Here is a 19,834-nt window from a genome sequence, read left to right as displayed (position 1 = left end):
ATTGTTACACGTTTGTTTGTAAGGAAACATTATGTGACCATGCTCACTTAAATAGGGAAGAGTGGCCTTATTGGGTCAAGCTCACTCATATGAAACAAACAGCTTACACCCATCAGAAGGAAGAGCAACCTTGTGCAAAAGGAGAGCGTAGTAGGTCCCTCTTGGAGACGGTGAGTGACTAAGATATTACTACCCATTGGCATTGTAGAACAAGAGTGCCCATTTTGGTTAGGGTATGAGTACCTTCATAGAGTATGAGAGTTACGAATGTGAAGAAGTTTGTATATGAAAGAAGTTTGGTCATTCTAAGGGAGAGTTATACTCTTTCTCTTCATTTTGCATTCATGTATTTGAGGGAGGTGTTAGCTGTTTCTTGTGATTTTTACATATATTTTTATGGGCACAACACTTGTAAATAATGTTAAGGTACATATACAAGAAAATCATCTTGTATCTATTAAATTTTAACATTTATTAATTTGAAAAAGATTTTTTTTTGCATTAAATATGTATTAATAATATAGATATAAAAAATTTATCCTAAATCAACACTAATTAAATCATACAATAATGACAAGTGATCCCATTTTTAAAATTTTACATTTCTTGAACAATAATAGCCATTATAACAAAACATTTCTTAGCTAAAAATTTAACAAATAAAATCTTAATATATAAGAATGGAAGATAATTTGAATTCTTGTATAGCTTTTGCAAGACTAAAAAATTTAGAAATCAAATATTTTGCTTCATTAAACTATCGAGAATGCAATCCATAGTATTTGTTCAAGAGTTGTTCAGAATAATCTCCAAATGCCATACTTTCATTTGATCTCATCAACTGCAATCTCAATACACATAAAATAAATAAAATAATCATTAAAAAACCATCTTAGAAGAAAAAAGGTAAAAAGCTCAATAAAAATTATTTGTTGGCTAGTAAAATCACATACCTCTTTATGCAGATAAGCAACTGAATTAAGGTTGTACATAGGCTCGTCCCTAGGAGAGTAAAATCAAAAGTCTTAGAAGTTTTTCCATTGAAGTAAAATAATGATGTAACAAAATTGGTTAAATCTTAGAGTCCATGCACGGTAAAGCAAATGGATATTAAAGGTTTTATACCCTACCCGTTTGAAAGTCTTTTTATGGTAACAATGCTAATCTTCTCGTAGAAAGCAGCTTAACCAACAGTTTCAAAGATTAACATTAAAAAACATTGCGAGTTGTTTTCAGTAACATATATATTTCAGCTAGGGGAGAGTTCGAAGACCTAAAGCTGAAAATGCCTATTACTTGGAATGTGTAGCTGTCCGATTAACATAAAACTGAGGTTCCTTTGGTTTCACTCAGGCTTAACTTGATGATATTTGTTCTGATTAATGATGTGTTTTAATCGGGAAATGAAACTCTTCGTAATATTCTTGTGTCATTACCGGTGATAATGAGTTTTGTTAGCATTTTGTGGTGTTGAATACAATCAGTCGATCATGAGAAGGAATGGTCGATATTGGGGAAGTTCTTCAAAGTATTTAATAAAAAGTACCTGAATTACTCTAATTTCAAGAACTTTCAAATTGTTAAAAAATCAAATTTTGAACGATTGAAGGGCTTCCTTGTTTTCCTCTACCTCTCGCCCTACTGCTACAGTGCCCTCTGGATACCGATGCAGAGGTAGTCATGTCTAAATTGCAATGCTGAGTTTATCACAACTTGTCTATGAGATATGTACGAAACAAGAGTCGGGAACAGAGACCATATAGGTCTGAGACCTGAATTGCTGTGAATTAGGATGATAGAACAAGAAGATCCAAAATAGAGATACAACTCAGCGTGAGTTGTCACTAAATAAAGGCATATGGCCTCAGTGCTATTTCCAAGACAGAGAAAAAGGGATTTTACAACAAATGGTGTATGCCAAGTATGTAGATATTTAGAAAATAAAAGAAGCCGTGTGAGCCGCTTGAAAGAATCTGTACTAGGATGTAGAGAAATCAAAGTCTCTATTGATATAGCAAGTGGAGTTGATAGAAAAGATGCTAGTGCTACAAATTTAAGAGAAGAAAAAGCAATAGGAGAGGTCTCTTTGGCATCATAACACTCGAGGCGTTTCCAATAAACAGGCTCCTCATTTGTATCAGTGTCGTCTGCCGGATTCTCATAATCACCCAAGGTGAGATGTACGTTCACAGAACGATTTTTGGGGTATGGATTCTCGCATATCTCCCAAAGATTTAGTCTCGAGTGTGAAAAGAAAGGCACTACGTGATGAAGCCCACAATCTGTGATTGCCAACATTGAGATTAATTAATCATAGGTTTTAATGGTGTTTGTTTGTAAAATATGTAAAATTACAGGGCTTAATCAACTACTTCCTCTCAAATAGTTTGTGACATTTTATAATTCAATGATTACAATATTCAATATAATTTGTAAAATACAAAATATTGAAAGTCCACTTAAAAGCATCATTGAATAACACCATTCTAAAATACAAATTTGTAGTTGAGGAAGTTATGATCCTCTACAGGTCTCAAAGAATTATTTAGTAAAACATTTGAGAAATCTTGAATTCTCAAAATTGTGAATGACTAGAAACAACATTCTAGTCTATTAAAAAAAATTTACTCTTAGGAAGTTATTAGAATATCATATCTTAGCATAAAAAATATAAGTTTGATTATAAGTTTCATGCATAAGCATCTTGAATAATTGTTAGTACAGAAATGTTAGTAATGTAGTAGTACCATAGTTGGATGGACAATTTTTAATGAGAAACCAAGCTTTTTATAAATCAATGTATATCAATGTATAATAATTCCAACAAGTAACAATATTATGATATTATATGTGTTCATTTCTAAAATAATAGCCTATACATGAGTTTCGTATGTTCTACCATCTTAAATATGATATTAAATAAGTTTTATTAATTAGATGAGTTTCGTATGCTCTACCATCTTTGATATGATATCAAGGAAGTTTTATTAAAACATTAGATAAAAGTTTTAGGAGACAGTAATTGTTCATATAGTCCTAAAATCTATTTAAATTATTGGCATATGAAGAATGTGGGGCACATAAATTTTATGCTTCTAAAACAATTTTCTATGCCCAAACAAATGATAAATGTTTGCCATTATAATGGTTGTGTTAAAGCATTGGCTATAAAGCATAAACTCTTGTTTACTGCAATAATTCCACACATATGAATGTCAACCATATGTCCATTCAAAAATTTGATTTCTGAATAACAAGTTGATACACCTTTACTCAACACTGGAAAACATGGTGTACCCAATTCAAAACTTTGTTAAATTAGCATATCATAAAAGATTGTTGCTATCATTAAATTGTGTCAAACTGTGTAGTCAAAAAACCATTGCCCACAAATCTAATTGCTTACTAAAAATCCAAATACCCAATCACTAAACATTTAAGATTTTTTGTCAATTTTAATATTGATTATTAATTAAAAATTTGATACAAGAAAAACTTAAAATGTGGTTTTGCAATTTAATAGGTATGGCTGGCCCGAATGATATTGATAATGCTGAGCCACGAAATAATGTTCCTCAAAACCCTCCACCAAACAATCCAGTACCCCCTCAAAACCATCCACCAAACGATCCCCTACCCCCTCAAAACCGTCCTTAAATTGAAGATTTGATACAAGAAAATCTTACCGAACTGAGGGGTTTGCAAAACCACATATAACACTTGCACTGGCTCCCATGTTATCCACGTTAAACACCATAGTGGATAATGTTCAAACACTTACCAATGAACAAAATGCTTCTCTTCACTGGCGTGAGAAAATACATGCCATGTTTGATGATGAGTTGGACTATGATGAGGTTGTGGCCCTAAACATATGTAAAGATGATATAGTTTACCTTTTTGTGAACCCAAAAACCGGTAAAAAAGTAGACCGCACAAAGCCCAAATTATCAATTGAAGGGTGCACAAATGAGGCTATGCGTGTGAACTTTTGGGATCAATGGTGGATGGTTTTTGACAAACCTCCACAAAACAATTTAGAGGTGTCATTCTATTTCATTAGAAAAATTGTATGTTGAATCTGTGTTGGACCTCAAAGTGAACTACTGGAGCATGAGGCCTAGCATGGGTGTAGGAGGAGCTCCTCAGGATAGACCCTTTGCCCAGCAAAAGAAAGCTGACACTTTTGTCCCCCCTACCGATGTCTCCCCCCTTCTCCAATGCAACATCCTAATATCATTGTAGAGGCTAGCTCTCAAACTATTAGAGCCATCCGTAGATTGAGTAGCCTATTGATATCCCAAGCTAGGTTAGTGTTACCTCCTCATGTTGATAATGTTGGCGCAAGTTCATCATCAGTGAGCTCATCACATGCTTGTGTGCCCCATACTTGCATAACGTGAAAGAATATTTGTCTGGGTCCCATTGGTGATCTTTCTGAGTATCAGTTTCTATTTGAAGAGAATGATAAAGAAAATGCACCTACAGAGACTACACACCCTGACGTGAGAGAGGAGGGGCATGCAGAGCCATGGGATCCTTCTGTGTTGATACGTGTATACATTTTTTTGTTACAACATATGTGATTTAAAGTTAATCTTTATAATAGAATAGTTTTAACCCATATTGACTTATACATGTATGTGATCTTCATTCATTTTTAATTGATAATTGAAGAGGAGCTCCGATAGGTTGATGATGTCACACTCTCGGCTATTTCATTTGGCCTTGAGACATCTATGGTACATTATGTTGTGTTCTCGTTATTTTTCTATTTGGTATTAGAACATATATGGTTTCTAATCTTTCTTTTCTCTTGCAGGTATCACCTGTAAGTGGGGGGCAGAGTGTGGGGGGTGAGGCACAACCCATTGACAAGAGAAAGGTAATTAGGTACTTTTAAAGTGATTAGATATTGATGCAATCTTGTAAAATGTTTGTGCTAATGAAATTTAATTACATTCTTTAACATACTGGGCATGGCTACTGGTGATGAGTTCAGGCAGATTCGGCATCACAAACCCACTGGCATTTCCATTCACACCGAGAGCCTCATCGTTTGTATAAGTATCATTTATTTGTTATTTCCTTATTTTCATAAACAAATTTAAAACTGATTTCCATGATATTAACAACTAGGCTTTTGTATCTCATAGGAAACACCTAGTGTGCAGGAGGCTAGATATAAGACTTTTGTATCTTTTCTTAGGCAATCATTATATCCAAAGGAGTCGACAGAGGTAAGTTTTAGTCTGAATTCTTGATTATATGTTATAAATTTAGTATACTATGAATTATAATGTTATAGTTTAAGTTGTAGATCCATATGACAACCATACTTGAACATATATAGGCCACAATCAATGAGGTTCAAGCATTGCCAAGGACACATGAGAGGACTCCTAACTAAGTTGCAAGAGGTCAACAAGAGAGGTATTTATGATGAAAGTTTAAAACTATAAATCTTCATTAAAAAAAAGGATCATTATGCGTTTGAGTAATTCAATGTTAGATACATAGAATCATATAAATTTAGTAGTCTAACTTTGGCTTTTCCTTTTTTGTTTATATAGGAGGCATCTGATCCACCTAGTTCAGCGAAGAGGCTGCATTTTGATGACCCACCTTCGACATAGGATAGTATAGTTGTCATAGGATGCGTCATGAGACATTTTGAGATGGCATATCCCACATTGTATACAGAAACATTGCTATTATACACATTTTGATGGCATGATGAGCCACATTTTGTATATGGATCTATGTATATGGTATTGCAAATGGCCCCTAACATAAGTTTGAGACATTTTTGTCAAACAATTTTATTGCAATGAATGTTCTAGCTTTCAGATTTTCAAAATTTGTAAAATGGTTCTTAACAAGAGTCAAAAATTATCAAATGAGCCATAGTATGGTCAAATAGAAACATCTTAAGTACTTAATCTCATAGTAATTAATATATTCTCAACCTAAGACATAATTCAAACTCATTCAAATGATAGAGAATACATCAATTCTCCTACATAAACAACAAATGCATATTGTCTAACCTTTTCTTTAATCAATTGAACAGGACCTCAAACTTCCACCTGCAAAAAGGAAATATTCCAGCTTCAAGAAAGAGTCAAAATGGTCATCAAAGATTTGTTCTCAACATAAGAGCTTAGCTTCTCATACGCCCATCGCACAAGTACTATTTGTGTGATATTGTTGTAACAGAACAACTCCTTGTCTTCCATAGAGTTTCATAAATTATTGTGAAAGTGAGGTTTTGGCTACTTCAATATTCAAACTTTGTGACAATACACTTGTTCTTCCATTCACATATTACATTCTATCAAGTCCAAGCAACACACAACAAAACACAGTCTTTGGAAAAATGGATTAACTCCAACGTACCCGACCACAGCACAACAAATTACAACACCGATAAATATTTCACAATCTCCAAATCAATCTAAGCAATGAGTGGTACTTAGTACCCAATCAAAAGATAAGACCAATCATTAATCAGAGTCAATACCTAACATGGGAGAGCATATTTTGACATTAACGGCACCAAGTATAAATACCTCCGCTTTAGTATGTACAAGCAATCTCTAGAACAGGGCTATCCTCAAGCTTTCATCAATGCTACAAGCTTTGATAAATATTCCACAATCTCCAAATCAATCTAAGCAATGAGTGGTACTTAGTACCCAATCAAAGGATAACACCAATCATTACTCAAAGTCAATACCTAACAAGGGAGAGCATATTTTGACGTTAACGGCACCAGGTATAAATACCTCCGCTTTAGTATGTACAAGCAATCTCTAGAACAAGGCTATCCTCAAGCTTTCATCAATGCTATTCCCATGAGCTAATACCAAAGGTAGGATGCAAAGCGTTATCTAAAGGCAAAGACCCTTGCAATTGACTTATTGTAATGTCAACAATGAAAATTAAACGTTCAACATCAAATATGATTGCCCTGTGATTCAATGCTTCTTATGGCAATGTAATGGCTCGATTAAATGCTATTTAATTCTTTCAATATGAATTCAGCCGCTAATGTTTCTCAAATGCCATGGTAAATATATCCTATAAAACTCTTATGTTTAATAATACAAGCAAAGCCAAATAGTTATAAAACTATGTATTTCAAGTTGAAGTTTCATAATATTAAGTAGCAGTCCCCACAATAACATTATATCCAAGAACATAATAATACATTTGCAAATATAAAGCAATTCATAGTTTTCTAGTAGCCGCTAATGCAAAGCATTCGCAGACTTTTATATAATTAGGAATCATATTTAAATGTTTTCTCTTCTCATACCAATGAGATATAATATTCAAAATAAATCCACCATATCCTTCTCAAGATATGCAAGAAGCTCTGATTATCTGTAAAACAATTCAAAACCTTACAAATTTTCTATTCAAGAAGACTTACAATTTCTCCCCAAATGTAGACTCTACCATGAATCTACCTTATTGAAGAGCCAAGTTTTCATCCCCACAAACGTTTTATTGAAGCCAAAGCATCAATTCATAACAAATTCAATAAGATATTAACATTATTGAATAATTCTCTCCTTCAACTCTTATAGCATTCTCTAGGAAACTCTTGGCCCTCCATTGGCTCATCCCTTGACATACCATTTCTTTGTCTCTTTATTCCCCTTTCCCAAAATTTAAACTGAACTTGGTGGGAAAATTATGAAGTAACTTTTACTTTTAAAATTTCATATTGACATAAGTCACATCATTACTCAAATAACTAAATTAAATGGTTGTTAAAATTGATATTAATTGACAATTTCAATTTTAATTGTTTAATTGACAACTAATGTTCCAAAAAGGGGAAATTACAACAGCCATCGCAACTTGAAGAAAAAAATCTAAAGAAGCAAACCACAAGTGGCATCTCCATTCCAAGCCCTAGGGTTGGCATACATGGCAAGAGTCCAAATGGCATGCATTCCGCCCTAAATAGAAAAAATAAAATCTAAGAATGAAATTCGTGGGAAACAAAGAAAATGCAAGAGAAAAGCCATACGTTTTTGTGCGAGGTCAGGTAAGGACTGTAAACATGTCCAAGTGTACCCGTAAACATGTCCAAGTGCTTGAGCAAGCTACAAGATAGTGAGTAGACTCCAAAAAACATGTGAATGGAATTCAAAAAAACCTCATGTGAGTGGAAAATGTAGAATTGAGGTTGTGAGCACAAAGACGATGCAAAAAAACACAAGCAAGGACGTAGAAAGTGTGAGCAAATAATATCACAAATAAAACTCCATGTTTCTACAAGTAGAACACACCAATTATTTGAAGAATCTTCCAACAAAATGTACACTAAAATTCCAAACAAACCCAAGAAGGTCAACCGACAATTTGCCTTCACAAGACCCTTTTAATTTGTGTATGGAAAAAAAGGCCAAGAAATTGCAGATGTGAAAAACTATCAAATTTCCCCTCAATTTTGCGAATGTAGTTTACAAAATAATAACCCACAAAATTTCTTCATGATCCTGGGCCCTCACATGAGGGAATCATACCCAAATCGACTCCCGTTTTGATACTACCATAAAACTGTAAAAAATTGAATAATTGTATAAATCAAATATACAAATATACTGATTTTAACAAAAATGCAAAAAACAAAGTCATCTAAATATAGAGAACTAAAAATAAACTAATTAGGACAACTGACAAATAGAACCTAAATGGCGATTAACTAACATTCTAAAATAATGAGCTAAAAATAGCAAGATCCTAAGATACCAAAAATAGTCTAATAATATGTGCACAACTCTTGCTTTGAGGAATAGGCCACATGGGCACAAACCTATACAAATTAACAAATATGAACACTTGGAATTATATACATAACTATTCAATTCGCCTTTAGAAAATAGACATTCTCCATTAATTTTCTTTAAGGTTGTATTTAATTCCCTCTTTTTTCTCTGAGAGATTGTTAAGCATTGTAAGATTTCAAGGTGCCATCTTCGTTAATGCACTTGGGGTTAGCTTTTGCCAAATAGCTTCTCCACTTCAAAATCTAGTATCACTTCAACGTGGTATGATTTTATTGAAATTAGTTAACTTATTCATTTTCTTATGATTTGATGTTTAAAATCAGTCTTGGAATAATATTTATTAATAGAGGTACACGATTTAGTTAAAGTTCTAGCAGTGGAGATCACAAATGGGCATGGTAATATTAACTTTTGAGTTAACAAAGAATTTCTCTATAGAAACAAATATAGTTTAAAATTGAATATAGTATTATATACTTATGCTCATAAAATCGAGACTCAGACCGGGTGTTGACTCAACAAGGGTAACTTGACTCGTGAATCAGCTCAAACTCGGCAGTGACTCGGAAAAGTGACAAAACCCTTGAAATGTAGAGATTTTTTAGGATTTAAAGAACATTTCATGCACCCATTATTGAACAAAGCCTAAAGACACAATAACATCTTGAAATAGAAGGTAATTTGATCACATACATAAACATATATCAATTACATAAGTACAATGGTAAATTTTTTATGTATTCTGAAAAACTAAAAACTGAAAATTAAAAATCAGGCAAGTCAGATGAGTCAGCCATGTCAGAAGGCGAGTTAGCCGGGTCAAGAGAGTCAGTTGAGTCACCCAGGGTGCCGTCGAGTCAAGTTCATGGGCCATTTTGACCTAGTTGAGGCTACCCAACTTGCTGACTCAAGCAACTCACCTAACTTGTGGCGAGTCTCAAAACTCTGATTGTGCTTGCATGGACTTCTTTCTATACACATCTACTGGTTCTATATCATGTTCTAGACAATGAATGTAGCTGCACTTGAATTCATAAATGTCTTGCACAACAATCCAAATGTCATAAATTGAATTGTTTGATTCCCATTACAACGTAAGCTAGTTGTCCATTATGTCATTCACATTGAAGTTAAAGAAGCCATTAATAAAAAATGTGCTGAGTCACAAAAGGAATTACATCTGTAGTATAATGCTAGTGAGGTTATAATTGAGAGATCACATTAATGAGAAATGTAACCCTGAATAAGATAACAATTTTAAATATTTTTACCCTGAAAACATTCACAAAACTACAATGACAATTACTAAAATAGAAGACTATACAAACTTTGAAGAAGAATTTCTATTATTATATAATATATGAAAGAACCCACATACCAATTAGGCTGCATAAACAATGCAAATGTATTGCGCTCTACACCACTTGCTTTGTCTCCTTTGGCTGTCTGAACCAATTATCATTTAATCAAAACAGTGTAGAAGATAAAGCGAGGGAAAACTTGATAAAGTTTCAACAAGCAATATTAAAAAATAAGAATGTCTAACCAACATGCATCAACCAATAGGCCTTAAAATGCTCTTAGTATTTTCCTCAAAATCTTAACATGGGTCACAAGATTCCCTACTACAGATTACATTTTTCTTAATAATTAAATTCATTAGCCATACAAAAGATGATGTCTAATATGAACTTTCACTTAATGCACAATAGGATCCCCGTTTATCAGGTTTTATCTGTCAACTGAACATCTGTACTGTCCCCTTCGTTAACAAGAGTGAATTAATTAAGACCTGATAAATTGAAATTAAATAATATTTGGATCCACTTGATTTATATTCCCCTCTAAGGTGCTCAATTGAAATTCAAAGAATTTGGAGGGAAAGGCTATATTAAGGTAGCATAAAAAGGAGAGCTTGTGCAAGCAATCTATCATGGAAGTTTTAGATTTGGTTTTATTTCCTGCTAATGAGCTTGGCAATCTGATTGGTCCAGGAGTTTTGGTGACAACTCCACTCTAGTCTCCAAATTCAAGGAGTCTCAATACCGAAACAAATTTGCACACTTATAAGATTCCCACACTATTGCAGAGAGATCCAGATGTCAAAGGAATCAGCAACATTCCCAGGATAAATGATTCATTACCCGAGTTTAAGATATCAACTCGATCAATCATCTAATAGCAGATCCTATCTTCATCATTCAAGGAAAATTACACTTTGGAATTCATCATTGATATTTTCCCGAAAGGCATGAAACACAATTGCTAGACCAAGCTACTGTTACCAGCATCTCATTATGATTTAAGAATAGACTTGCGACATCTATCAACCCTTACCTTGAGTAGCACATTTTTGTTGATTGATCAGGACTGGAGTTGTTTGAACATATCCTTTTGTATTGAAATTTAAAACCTACTACGATCCACATAAGACATGCAAATTGGACCACTTGTGAGAAAGAAAACTTCATGACAGAATTGTATACATAAGGAGCGACCATTACGAAGATCAATGTAGAAGGATCAAAGTGTTCAACATATATGTGAATCTTTGGATTGATCAGCACAGCATTAGGAGCAGTGTGTCACAGCCATGGGAGCTTGGTCTACGGATAGTGAAGCAGCACCAAGATGGAGGCAAAAGAACTATAATAGTGGAGTTGACTTTTAGGACTGTGAGGTTGAGGCAAGATTGTACTGCAAACATAGATCAGAGAAAAAAGAAAATATTCACTGGTCTTCTACAGAATTCTCTGCCTCAAGGGGACACTATTAATTTCTGAACTTGGTGGACCAATATTGCACAATGTCACACCGGGAATCAAAATTTAGAAGCTTGATAAAACTCTGAGAAGTAATCTAAGGAGTATCAAAGACCACTACAAGTGATCCAAATTGGGGCTGTGCCACCTGAGAAGATTGCAGCAGAAGAAGCAATTCATACATTCAAATGACAAACTCATAACAGATCCGATAATAATATAATATTAAATCACAATAAATTATTCTCAGTTTGAATACAATGGCTTCTCAGGCTTAGGGCATCCTTGCGGTCGTGAACTAGAGAAATTACAAGGTCAATGACAACTAAAGAATAATTTCAACATCCTATTGTCAGGAACTCCTTCAATCCAATAGCAGAGACATCGTCATCTATGTCTCATAATGTAGACATGATGATTGTAGAACAAGTGCAAGCATTTGATACAACTGGTTTGAATAAGTATATTATAGCTGTTTGGATTTAGATTCCATCTTGAAATAGATATTCAGTTTGGTGCAAGCATTATTGTTCAATTCTTTGGAAGTATTTCATTAAATTTCATGGTAAAGTCAGATAGAGACATTACAGTGGTAACAGAACTGGTGATCTTGCTAACCTGTTGGGAAAAATCACAGCGTTGCCTTTTAGTTCTAAGCATTTCATCAAAAGATAGACAATGGTTGGTGAAAGTACTACAAGAAGCAGGCAACAAGCTCAGAATTTGACATCAACCAAAGGATGTTGTTTTCAAATCCCTTAATGAACTAGAAGGATACTTATGCTTAGTAGAGGATTTGCCTCAAACCCATTGCAGCCAGCTCTTGTCCCAGTACTGAACTCTTTAAGACAGCAGTATTGTTGGGGTATCCTGATAATGAGATCAAGCTGATGGTAATTTCATGCTTAAGCAAGGTCAATAGAATTTTGGTACTGCAATAACCCTCAACAGGTGATAGCTTAATTAAACATCAATTTTCCTTCACAAGATTAATGGTTTGACATTTCATCAAACACTTTGCATGAAATCTCTATCTCGCTGTCTTTCATCTTTAGGTTACTTCCGCTTGCTTGTAATGGTTCAAATTTAGTTTAGACGCATGCAAATGGTTATTAGCTGTCCAAACAAAGAAGCTTAAGTACAAATGCAATCTTTTTTGACAATTCAAATACATACATATGATTTCAGCCTGTGAAATGTGCATCTACAGCCAATAGACATTTTTACAAACACTTGGCATGCAATCTAATGACTGAAACACATAACTACAACTCTCATGAAATTTGCAATTAAAGGAAGAACCTGTAAGTGACTGCTGTAGATATCAAATTGCAGCAGATTTGTATAAATAAAAACGTACAACAGTATGCTCCCTCCAACTTAAGGGAGATCACAGTTAGCATGTAATAGATGCTGTTCCAATAAAGAAAACATCAAACTCTAAAGGAAACGTAGGTCTGCAACTTATAATTTCTATCTCCGAACCCTTTCGAATCAGACCAATTCACTCACAAATATCAGTTTCTCTTGCACAGTTAATATAGTTGAGAAGACAAATCAAATTGCTATACTTCAACAGCAATTTGCACTACCAATTTCAAAAAATCTTCCACTATACTTCAGCAGTGAATAACAAATCCTCAGAATAGACCCTTATACTTCAACAAGGGCACAAACTTCAGAACCTCAGAAAAAGCCAACTTCTGAAATTGTGAAAGTTTCCCAAAAGAACTCAACTCTTGAAACTTTCCAACTTAACTCTTTTGGCAACATTTAATACTTGACTTAGGCATAGTATTAATGAAATAAATGGCCCCTTCCAATGATGACTCACCCTCAACTTAAGTGATATCATAAAGTTAAATTATAACTTTATAATAAGTCATTTAATGATTTAATAATAATTTGGCCACTAAAAATATTATAACTCCCAAAAATACTCATCATTTAACTATGTCATCTGAAATAGGAGTCACTCCTAATTTTTCTCCATGTGACCAAATGCACTTTCCAAAAATAGAAAGGGTCTATCTCAGTCAACACCCAACTTACCACAAAAAGTAAGTACACAAAACTAAGCCCAAATGAAGTTCAATCTGAGCCAAACGAAGACCAACCTGTAACTTATTGAGTTGTGGAGAAGATAAGACCATCCAAAGCCAAGCCACTGCCTCAGAAGACCCTCTATCCACAATAATTAACCTCAAAGGATCACAATAATAGGCTAATCTCTCAAACTCTGATAATGGCAAAAATGGGGACGTTAAAGCCTCTATTTCCCTATGATGATGACACCACAAAGGAATTATTGCACCTGATTGGAGATGGTTTTCAAGATCTTGACGACAATACTATTGTTCATTATTCAAGAAAGCTTACTATACTGAAAATCTTTACAGAAATCAGAGCAACCCTTTGTTGAACTTGGCAGTTGCAAGATCAGATCTATGACATGTTTCATCATTTTTGGATCATAATCATGGGATCTCAATAGATAAAGGTCATTTTAGCAATAAAGAATATTATGGCTATAACTGTCAATGAGAGTCATATTGTCTCCTAATCTATTTGATCTATGATTCTAATTGTTTTCAAACAAGAATGAATTCATATAAAGAGATTTCCACAAGCATTCATACTATTAAGATGCAGCTTCTGGTTTTGATTCTGTGCCATATTTTTGCATTAACGTTTTGAATCACACTCAGTGATCCATCATCAGGATGAGAAAAGCTAGAAGAGAAAAATGAGGGATCATCTTTCTCCTCTAGCTTTTTTCATCCTGATGATGGATCATTGAGTGTGATTCAAAATGTTGATGCAATAATATGGCACACAATCAGAACCAAAATTTGTATCTTAATAAGAATGAATTCCTTCTACATATGGATTGGTCAATAGTGTAGTCAAAGTTCAAATAGTGTGGGAAAATTGGAGGCTTACTTGAGTAAAGATGAGACCATTAAGAAAGAAGGTACCAACAACAATGAAGATAGGCTATAGCAGATTGACTGAATGGGATTTAAGGAGAGAGAATCAATTACTGCTTCAGGTAAAGATTGTACAAGTTTCATTTTTGGTTACTTGGAGATTATGGTCAATAAAACTGGTAAAATGATGGTTTCCCTCAATTAATCTATGTGTGATCCTAATGCTTCTCTAGTGCTAAATCAGAAAATGTACACACAAGATATCATAGAGGTGGTTCATTGTGAGACTCAAGTTCTTCAAGACCACTCAAATAATTCATCACTTGAAGCATATGTTTTTTATAAAATTGGTAAGTCACATAAATTGGAGAGCGAATTGAAGGTCAATGAGATAAGATTGTTGGAGCATTAACACACTTTGATAGTATTCATAAGATGATTGAAGATAACCTTTAAAAGGTTCAACTTAGAAAGGACAAGAAGAATTTGAAGAAAAATCTTTTCATTTTCAAGAGATCAAGAAAGCTACCAAAACAATGAGACAATTATTTACATATCTCTTGGATGAAGACCACCTCCTCAATCTTGCAGAAATTAAATCAAAAACATTGTATGGGAAAGAAGAAGTTGACAATCTTACCTTCAAGCTCATAAATACTAAAGATACTTTTAAGACTACACAAGTGACCCTACAAGAAGCAGAAAATTAAATTGATGGCATTAATCATTTCAGGAAGTAGGAGAACAAAGCAAGGATTGAGGATATCAAGGAATTTGACAGCATTTAAAAGACATGATTTTGACCATTGTTCCAAAGGATCAAATGAAGGTTCTTGCATTGACAATACTTGGATGATTCTATATGTTGACAAGGATTAGGAAGAAGACATGGAGATGGAGCACACAAGGGGTGAACCTATTCAAATAAGGAAAGAAGATCATATTGATTGACGCGAAACAAGGTATGATTAGGAAAATTCTATTGGGGTAGTTAGCATACATCATAAGGTTCATGAATTTCGTCTTTTTGAGAGCCCATTTAAGGCCCAAATTATAGGTGATGATAAGATAGTCGAGCACACTCTCAGTGGATAAGCCTCTAGTATTATATCTACACATGTAAAGGGAGACATAAATGATTCAGATTTGGTTGGACATAGAGCCATCTTTGAGAAGTTTGGGGAGTCTACATGTGTTGAGACAACCCCGTCATAAAGAAGTTTCTCTAGCCGGTATGGCGACACCCCAATTTGGGTACTTGTGACACATGTCATGGAGGTATTTCATGGTGACTGATATGTACATTGAAGTGTGAAGTTATAGCTGGTCTATGTTACAAAACTAAGTCACAAGATTCGAATTCGAGTTCGTCGATCATAAAATTCGGATGCAATTCGAAAAAAAAATGACATTAAGTTTAACTTATATACATTTATTTATTTTTTAATATAAGTAATATAACTACAAGATTGTCAAAAAAGTTTGACATTGCTAAATAATTAAACTAAATTACTCAAAAAAAAATTCATAAGCTACTAAATAACTCAATATTTTTAAAAAACATTATTATTATTATTGCTAACAATTTTATGTTAAATATCATTAAATTCAGAAGTTCACAAAGGGAAAAAATTTGCTGAAATTCGGCGTATCTTGTGACTTAGATATGACGTATGAAGGTGATGTCATAAAGGTACTTGATTTTTAGTGGCATATGTTGGAGTTTCAAACGGGATATAGTTTGTGGCATAGTTGTAAACCTTGGACTAGGCAATGTTTTGAAGCCAGCACAAAACTTTTGAAAAATTCGGGATCGCCAAAAAATAGGTGAAAAAAGGCAATAAATTGGACTTTCATCGAACATTTGAAAACATAATTTCTTAAAATATTTTTAAACACACATACACTAAATTTGTATAACATATACTGATTTGAGACTTGCATCATTTATTAATCAATGTTTTGAGTTAAATGCATAGCCTAGACTTAGCAAATTAAGATAGAAACATATACCAAAAAACAAGTGTAGCAGCAATAAATTGGACTTTTATCGAACATTTGAAAACATATAATTTCTTAAACTATTTTTAAACACATACACTAAATTTGTATAACATATACTGATTTGAGATTTGCATCATTTATTAATCAAAGTTTTGACTTAAATGCATAGCCTAGCCTTAGCAAATTAACATAGAAACATATACCAAAAAACAAGTGTAGCAGCAAAATAAACTTAAGTTCAATACATATCAAACTCAAACTCCAAGAAACTACAACTTCTGAATACATATTAAGTTCAAGTTTTAGTATCAATGAAAACTAGAAGTAGAAATCATAGATTGCGTCTATGACTAAAGCTCAAAAAAAGTTGCTACCGCTGGGTAGGTGGTGTTTAAGTAGTTGCAGCATCCTCAACAAGTGCCTGAAGATGTGCATCAAAAGAAACCTTTGCCGAATGACCAAGATCATGTTCGTCTTCCTCACATGTAATGCCCCTTTTTTGGGGGACATTAGAAATTAAATGACAACTTTATGAAGTATTCAACTGACTTATTTGGAGACTAAAGAAAATTAAATAGTGTATTTTTTATTTTTTTTAAGACAATTTAAAATGGACAAAAGAAAGAAGACGAAGTGTCAAGCAAAGGACAAATGAAGAGTCACTAGATTGGGATTTGAAAGAAGAATATCAGATTCATTTCAGCAGACTGGGCTTTTTCATTTCTTTTGGCAGAGCTCCAACAGCTTTTTGTTTCAGTTCTAGTTCCCTGAGGATGGAAACCCTTGGGATTCTTTCAGCAGATTGGGCAAACACCCAATTTGCTTCTAGAGGGTGGATTTGCAACCGAGTTCACAGCTGGGCAAAATTTGTTAAGTTATAATCTGAAGATAGTATGTAGTGTTTGAGGTATTTCATGTCTACACTGAAAATAAGATTGTGATATTTTCTCTTCATATTAAATATCAAGCCTCTAAGGATTTCAGCATAAATTAATTCTTAAATAGAAGTCAGTTTGATGCAGATTGATTATTTAAAATTTCTGGGAAATATTTGGGAAAATCTGAAAATAATATCCTAGCAAGATACTACTTTGGTATCAGAGTTGGTTTTCCCTGTCATTCTGTGAGGTATCATAAGAGTGCCAGAAGTGCTACTTGGTTAGGCTCGGACTCTAAGATTGTTTCAATAAGGAAACAAATTATTGGTTCTATAATTCCTCAGAAAAAAGAAAGAGATTTGTATTCAGAACATCTAAGTTTCTAAATATAAAAGGACAAGAACTGCAAATTATTTTAATGGGCCTTAATATTTGTTATGACAGTTTTTATGAATAATTCATGTTTCTAGAGGAACATTGGAAAAACATAAGAAGGCCTTGATATAAGTGTTGTAGGTCCTGAACTTTGTTGGAAAAAAAGAAACAATTATTTGAAGGTTTGATTTACTAAGATTGATTCTAAGCTTATATCATGGTGTGAAATATATTTTAAAAAGCTTGAACTAATATTAAGTCGTGAGAGGAAATACCATGTTTGGTTGGCATGAGAAGGAGGAAACATGTTAATAAAAATACACAAGTCTAATGTTTGGGGATTAAATATTTCAATCAAATGAAATATTCAAACTGGAATTAAAATATTTGTAGTCTTGTCATGAAAAAAATACTGTCACGCACAAAGAAGATGTCATTTTGTAATATCCCCCTCTAGTAATAATATTTAATGATAGATCACAATAGATTTGAAAAATAAAATAAATAAATAATAAAATATAAATAACAAAACATTTCAATATCAAAAATTTAGTATATTTATCAAGCAGGGGATTATTATCAGCTCCGCCTAAGAAAGAAAAGGCTAACTAATAAGGGTCGACCAAGGAGACCTGCATCCATCATTGACATTATCCAAGGGAAGTTGATATTAATTAAATAAACTAGTAGTAGTTGCTTTAGCCGTTTATATTAATTAAACAAATTGTTTCTTAAATTGAAGTCAATTTGATGCAGATTGATTATTTAAAATTTCTAGGAAATGTTTGGGAAAATCTGGAAATAATATCCTAGGGGGGTACTACTTTGGTGGTAGAGCTGGTTTTTTCTGCCATCCTGTGAGGTATCATATGAGTGCCAAAACTGCTGCTTGGTTAGGCTTGGGCTCTAAGATTGCTTCAATAAGGAAATAAATTATTGGTTTTAAAATTTCTCACAAGAAAGACAGAGATTTGTATTCAGAACATCTAAATTCCTGAATATAAAAGGACAAGAACTGTGATTCATTTTAACGGGTCTTAATATTTATTGTGATAGTTTTTATGAATAATTCACATTTAAAGAGGAATCTTGGAAAAACATAAGAAGGTATTGATCTAAGTCTTGCAAGTCCCAAACTTCATTGGAAAAAAAGGAAATGATTATTTGAAGGCTCGATATATTAAGGTTGAGTTAAGCTTATATCATGGTGTGAAATTTTTTTTTTTAAAGCTTGAACTAATATTTGGTCATGAGGGGAAATGCCATGTTTGATCGACAAGAGAAGGATGAAATATGTTAATTAAAATACATAATTCTAATGTTTGGGGGTTTAATATTTCATTTCAATGAACTATTGAAGTTGGAATTAAAATATTTGTAGTCCTCTCGTGAAAGAAACACTCTACCATGTACAAAGGAGATGTCATTTTGTAATATCCCCCTCTAGTAATAAAATTAAATAATAAATCACAACAGAATTGAAAAATAAACTAAATAAATAATAAAATATAAATAACAAAATATTTCAATATCAATACTTTAGTATATTAATCAAGCAGGAGATTATTATGAGTACCGCCTAAGAAAGCAAAGGCTAACTAATAAGGGTCGACAAAGGAGACCAAGATCCGTCATTGACATTATCCAAGGGAAGTCGATATTAATTAAATAAACTGATACTACTTACATTAACCGTTTATATAAATCAATAATCTAACTACACAAGATATACAAATTAATCAATTAAGGGGGTCGATTAAGGTTAATAATTAGCATTAATGACACAAGGAAATATTCTAAGATTGAGATATAGCTTCTATATCCAAATTGTGATGTTTGGTTTCATAATCATATCTGATAATGACAACACTCTTAAGAGTCGACTACACTTACAGTTTCTTGTCAGACATCTTGAATATGGCTAGTGTTAGGAATTGAGAACTTTGTTGGCACTTGGATGAGTTGCAGAGATGTTTTATTGATGGCAACTTTGTCAATTGATAACAACATATGTTCTTATGTTTTTCATGACTGACTCAGATTTTGTATATTGCAAATTAATATATCAGATCAGCAAG

General features: G+C 33.2%; 1 protein-coding gene across 2 annotated transcripts in view; it reads right to left on the bottom strand.

Moving 5' to 3' along the window:
* Positions 1-586: 586 nt before the first annotated feature.
* LOC149551819 (2-oxoglutarate (2OG) and Fe(II)-dependent oxygenase superfamily protein) overlaps positions 587-19,834 on the bottom strand; it is a 221,255-nt gene continuing 202,007 nt past the window's right edge. The window contains exons 13-15 of one of the 2 annotated variants that reach the window (XM_089787321.1): positions 10,186-10,253; positions 954-1,002; positions 587-841 (exon numbers count right to left, since the gene is read on the bottom strand). In XM_089787321.1, the coding sequence (XP_089643447.1) occupies positions 758-841; positions 954-1,002; positions 10,186-10,253 (201 nt within the window). In that variant the 3' untranslated portion in view covers positions 587-757. Of the gene's footprint in view, positions 842-953; positions 1,003-6,046; positions 6,090-10,185; positions 10,254-19,834 lie in introns of those variants that run through there. The other variant, XM_089787323.1, reaches the window with a different exon arrangement.

Source organism: Cupressus sempervirens, chromosome 6, assembly GCF_028749045.1.
Source record: "Cupressus sempervirens isolate cs-2001-9-10 chromosome 6, ASM2874904v1, whole genome shotgun sequence".
In the NCBI taxonomy this organism is placed as follows: Eukaryota; Viridiplantae; Streptophyta; class Pinopsida; order Cupressales; family Cupressaceae; genus Cupressus; species Cupressus sempervirens.
Note: the sequence above shows the minus strand (reverse complement) of the source record. Positions and strands in the feature narration are given on the sequence as shown.